At 43.8% G+C, this 5,000-nt stretch overlaps 1 protein-coding gene across 4 annotated transcripts in view; it reads left to right on the forward strand.

Moving 5' to 3' along the window:
* The window catches only part of Tmem116 (transmembrane protein 116), a 53,693-nt gene that overhangs the window by 12,410 nt on the left and 36,283 nt on the right, over positions 1–5,000 (forward strand). The window contains exons 1-3 of one of the 4 annotated variants that reach the window (XM_031337710.1): positions 851–938; positions 1,412–1,458; positions 2,264–2,330. The exons of the other annotated variants lie outside the window; for them this stretch is intronic. Coding sequence (XP_031193570.1) covers positions 891–938; positions 1,412–1,458; positions 2,264–2,330 — 162 coding nt within the window. The 5' untranslated portion in view covers positions 851–890. Of the gene's footprint in view, positions 1–850; positions 939–1,411; positions 1,459–2,263; positions 2,331–5,000 lie in introns of those variants that run through there. 4 annotated transcript variants of the gene reach the window in all.

Consider the following 5,000-nt stretch of genomic DNA (forward strand, 5'->3'; position numbering starts at 1 on the left):
ACAGGCTGTCCACTCCCTCCACAGGCTGTCCACCCCCTCCACAGGCTGTCCACAGGCTCTCCACAGGCTCTCCACAGGCTCTCCAACAGGCTGTTCTACACACCATTGCCCCTTCCAGACTATGTTCTTAGTACGCAGGCCATTGCCTACTGTGACATAAGCTCCTGGAAGGCTCTATCTAGACTTTATCGTTGTGTTTACAATAACACGTTGATTTATACAAAATTGATTCCACTTAAATGTCCTAAGTAGATGTTTGATATAATAATATGTTAATGTTGAATGTAACAAACATTTAATGACCTCTTCTTAATTTTCACTACTACTAAAACTTTAATTGCATGTGCTATCTTCGTTATCACTCTGTCCCCAAACAGGCACAAATTTTAACAGACCTCTGTTTTACCTCATTTCTTTCTCTCCTTTTTTCCCTGTTCCATTTTTCTTTTGCAAGTTGATTTTTTTTATGAAAATATTCTCTGCCTTTTATTGCATCTGCCTCTTGCTTCATTTATTTATTTATTTATTTGCATCACAATTGCTTCTGAGTGAGAGGGTGGGGGGCCCCTGGGTATGCCCCAAGCCTGGCACATCAAGAATGCAGGATTAGGCATCCTCTGTCACTGAAGCAGGACAAGGCACCCCTGTGCTACATCTATCTGTCAGCTGGGAGCCTTGGCCCAGCCAGTGTATGCTCTTTGGTACAATTTAGTTTCTTCTGTCACCTGCTTCTATTTTTGGCTTTGTCCTTGGCCCTTCAGCCTCCTGCCCTTAAGGTACAGGGCAGGATTAGATGGGGTGGAGCCCAGCTGAGGTAGGGGAGGAGCTACCTGTTCAGAGCCTGACTGAGAAGGGCCTGGGCTTGGAGGGTCGCGGGAACTGAAGTCTTTATGGCCCTCCCACTGGAGACCAGCCGCCTGGAAGGCAGATGGGAGCCTGTAAGGTCAAAAGCTGACCCCTACCCCATTTCTGCTTCCGTTGTCCACTCTGTTCCTGTTCCGTGTTTTACTCAGTGTCTCTCTCCTTACTAATTAATACCTTTCCCCTCTTTATCATTTCCCTTCTTTTCTGTCTAGTTAACTTTGTCAGTCAGCTACACTTGATATTCTCTTTTGCTGCCTGTCCTCAGCCGCTAGTCTTTCCTCTCTGTTTACTGCTTGTTCCTGGAGTTTCCTCAGCGACACTTTCTCATTCCGTCTGCTCTGCTCCCTGCTCTGTTTCTCTTAATGTTTGAGTGTTTTCTAAGGACTCGGGTGGGGGGCAGCACAGGACTTGCTTCCGCCCACAGGCCTGCTCAGACTTCACTCTTGAAGGTCTGTGCTGAAGAGATGGTTAATAAACACCAAAAGGGAAATTAGGTTGAACATTAAATGTAAGAGACTGACCCCTCCCTTCCCCCCGCCTTCTTTAGCTTTTTCCTGCAATACAGTGGATACAGTTTGCCGTGGCTACTCTGAGGTATGTTTTTTTTTTTTTTTTTTAAGTCTCATATCATATGACCGTTGAAATCTCATGACCAGACTGGAGAGCTATTCAGCTTCCCACATATTCCTATTCCTGAAGATTGCATTTTACTTTTGAGTTAGAAATTCTTTTTGTCTTGACTAGTAAACTCAGGGGCCTGGGAAGATGTCTTAGTGGATAAATTGCTTGTTTCCTGAGCATGAGAGCCCCAACTGGGATCCCTAGCACCTACATGACAAGCCAGGTGTGTCTATACCAAGCTGTTAGCTCAGCTTTGGGAAGCAGAGATGGGGGGTCAGGGCTAATCAATCCGTGAGTCTGAGAGCTTCAAGTTCACTGACGGAGCATGTCTCAGAAACTCAGGTGGAACCTGATGGAGACTGACAGCAGCTCCCCAGGTGGAGCCCAATGGAGGCTGACAGCAGCTTCCCTCTTCTGACCGCTCTCCACACCTGTACCCAAGAACAACAAGAAACTGAGGGAAGGGAGGAGGGCGGTCATCTGAGGTGAGCACTTGCTAACTCAGGCAGCCTGGCAAGTAAATTTTAAAAAAGAAAAACAGTAAGCAGAAAAAAAAAAGTTTTAAAAAAAAGTCAGTCAGTGGTGGCACACACCTTTAATCCCAGCACTTGGGAGGCAGAGGCAGGCAGATTTCTGAGTTCAAGGCCAGCCTGGTCTAGAGAGTGAGTTCCAGGACAGCCAGGGCTACACAGACACACCCTGTCTTGGAAAAAAAAAAAAAAAAAGTAAACGTCAGAGTGTCATCGCTGTGATGTAACGGCCATGGTCTGTGTCTCAGTGTTATAGGTTCCAGTTCACTTCTCACCTACATCGCGGCATCCCAGAGCCCACAGAACTCTGCAGAGGTGAGCCGTCTCTCTGTTAGTGACTTAGCCTTACAATTAAGTGCCAGGAAAGCACCAACCTATGCAGAGTGGGATAATTTTTATGCTGTACTAATAAAGCCCTCATTATTATAGATGGGAGTTTTTCCCTGTTCTTAGGCAGGACTGCAGCTATAACCTCAGTTACTTGAGATTAGCAATAAATGCAGATCTATTGAGTACTGTGAATTTTTAAGGATAAGGAAGCTGTTGTCTGAAGTCTGAGGCCAGAACTGGGGCTAAGTGTACTAAGGCCCTCCTCCAGGTGAGCAGTTTGTGTGTGCTCTCTTTCTTTCTCTATCTCTGTCTCTCTCTCTTGTTTGTTTGTTTAGTTTGTTTTGAGACAGGTATCTCTACATTATTAGTTCTCAAACTGCAGCCTGTGACCCCTTTGGGGGGGGATCCATGACCCTTTCCCAGGGTCATCAAAAACCATCTGCAAATCAGATTACTATTACTATTCATAACAGTAGCAAATGATAGTTATGAAGTAGCAATGAGATAATGTTATGGTTGGGGTATCCACAACAAGAGGAACTGTATTAAAGGGTGTCAGCATCAGGAGGGTTCAGAACCACTGGTCTTATATTGTCCTGGCTGTCCTGAAATTCACTCTGTAGACCATGCTGGCTTCAAACTCACCGGGATCCTCCTGCATCTATCTCCAGAATGCTGGGATTAAAGGTGTGTGCCACCATGCCTGGTTTAGGTGAGCTTTCTGATCTTGACCTTGGGAAAATCACTGGAGTGGTCAAGAGGCATTTGAAGACTTGGCTCCTTGAAATACACTTGTTTGCTGTTCTGTCCCCCTAAGCAATTACAGTTCCAATAAAATAAATCCTTGATAAAAGTAATCACACCAAAATGTTCAAAATTAAAATCTTCCTGTTGGGCATGCTGAGACTCCACCTCAAACTAACACACACACACACACACACACACACACACACACACACACACACACACACACGAAATGCTGACCAGAGTGGTCTACTTGCTAGCTCAATAAAGACCTTAAAAGACAGGGAACAATTATTGTTGTAGTCAGGCAGAATGGCATAGAATTAGCCACAGTGTGGTTGAATGTGTAAGTGGAGAGCTTCTGATTTGGCCCATTACACATATGGGGAAACTGAGGCCCAAGTTATGTAGCAAGCAGCAGAGCAAGGCTTTTCAGAACACCAATTCTTTCTGAGTTAAACAAATGTAGTATTTATTATAGACTAGGCATATTTTTGTTAGTGCTTTAAACTCTAAGATTTGTCAGTCTTGTTATGAATCCCAGGTAGTCTTGATGTATTCTGGGTAGCTTCTAGCTCTTGATTATCCTGCCTCTGTCTGCCGAGTGCTGGCAACAGCTTGTCCTGTCATACCTGGTTAATACATTTCAGATTTCAAGTCACCTTGTTAAATTCCACCAGGGAAATCTGTAGAGAATAAAATGCATCTACTTTATAGTCCATTTAAAGAGAACTGCCATTTTACAGTATCTTACACTCATGACCACTACATATTTCTTAGATTTTTCTCTGGTGTGTCTCCATAAACATTTCATATTTGTTATATAGAATAATCAGGGGCTGGTGAGATGGCACAGCGAGGAAGAGTACCGACTGTTCTTCGGAAGGTCATGAGTTCAAATCCCAGCAACCACATGATAGTTCACAACCACTCGTAATGAAGACAGCTACAGTGTACTTACATATAATAAATAAATAAATCTTTAAAAAACAGAATAGTCAGAAAAGATCCCAGCTGGTACATATCTTTCATCCCAGAATTCAGGAGGCAAAGGCAGGTGGAGGCCAGCCTAGTCTACATAGCAAGTTTCAGGCAAACCAGGGCCATAGAATGAGACCCTATCTCAAAACATAGCTAACAAGCCAGGCAGTGGTGGCATACACCTTTAATCCCAGCAATTGGGAGGCAGAGACAGGTGGATTTCTGAGTTCAAGGCCAGCCTGGTCTAGAGAGTGAGTTCCAGGACAGCCAGGGCTACACAGAGAAACCCTGTCTCGGAAAAAAAAAAAAAAAAAAAAAAAAAACAAACAAAAGACTATTGGAAACAGGAAGGCATAAAGATACTAAAGCAGTTGGGGGCTCAGGGATGGTTTGTGAGCAAGACCACATGCTGTGCATACCAGAGGCCCTGAGTTCAGACCCTAGTGCTCAGGTAGAAGGTGGGACTTGGCCATGTGCATGCCTGTACCACAGAACTGTGGCATCTGGAAACAAGAGCATCATGGGAGTTGCTGGCCATCATCCTAATGTGGACTCAGTGAGGGACCCTGTCTTAACAAGTGAGGTAGAGACTGGAAGAGCAGGAGTTCTCCTAAGGCATCCACACAGCATGCACTTTCTCCAGTATGAGCACATGTGCAGACATGCCATACTCATTCAGATACATATAAAACAAAGAAAGAATGAAGACTTCATCAGTGTGGTTAGAAGGCAAAGGCAATATATATATACATATATACACACACACATATACACATATATACACACATGTGTGTATATATGTATATATATATATATATATGATATATGTGTATGTGCCAATATGGTTTGTATATGCCAATATGATATACACTCATCACATTGTCATTCCCCCTTAAGTCCATCTATAAACATACAGCTCATGACATCATT

Source organism: Mastomys coucha, unplaced genomic scaffold, assembly GCF_008632895.1.
Source record: "Mastomys coucha isolate ucsf_1 unplaced genomic scaffold, UCSF_Mcou_1 pScaffold22, whole genome shotgun sequence".
NCBI classification, from domain to species: domain Eukaryota; kingdom Metazoa; phylum Chordata; class Mammalia; order Rodentia; family Muridae; genus Mastomys; species Mastomys coucha.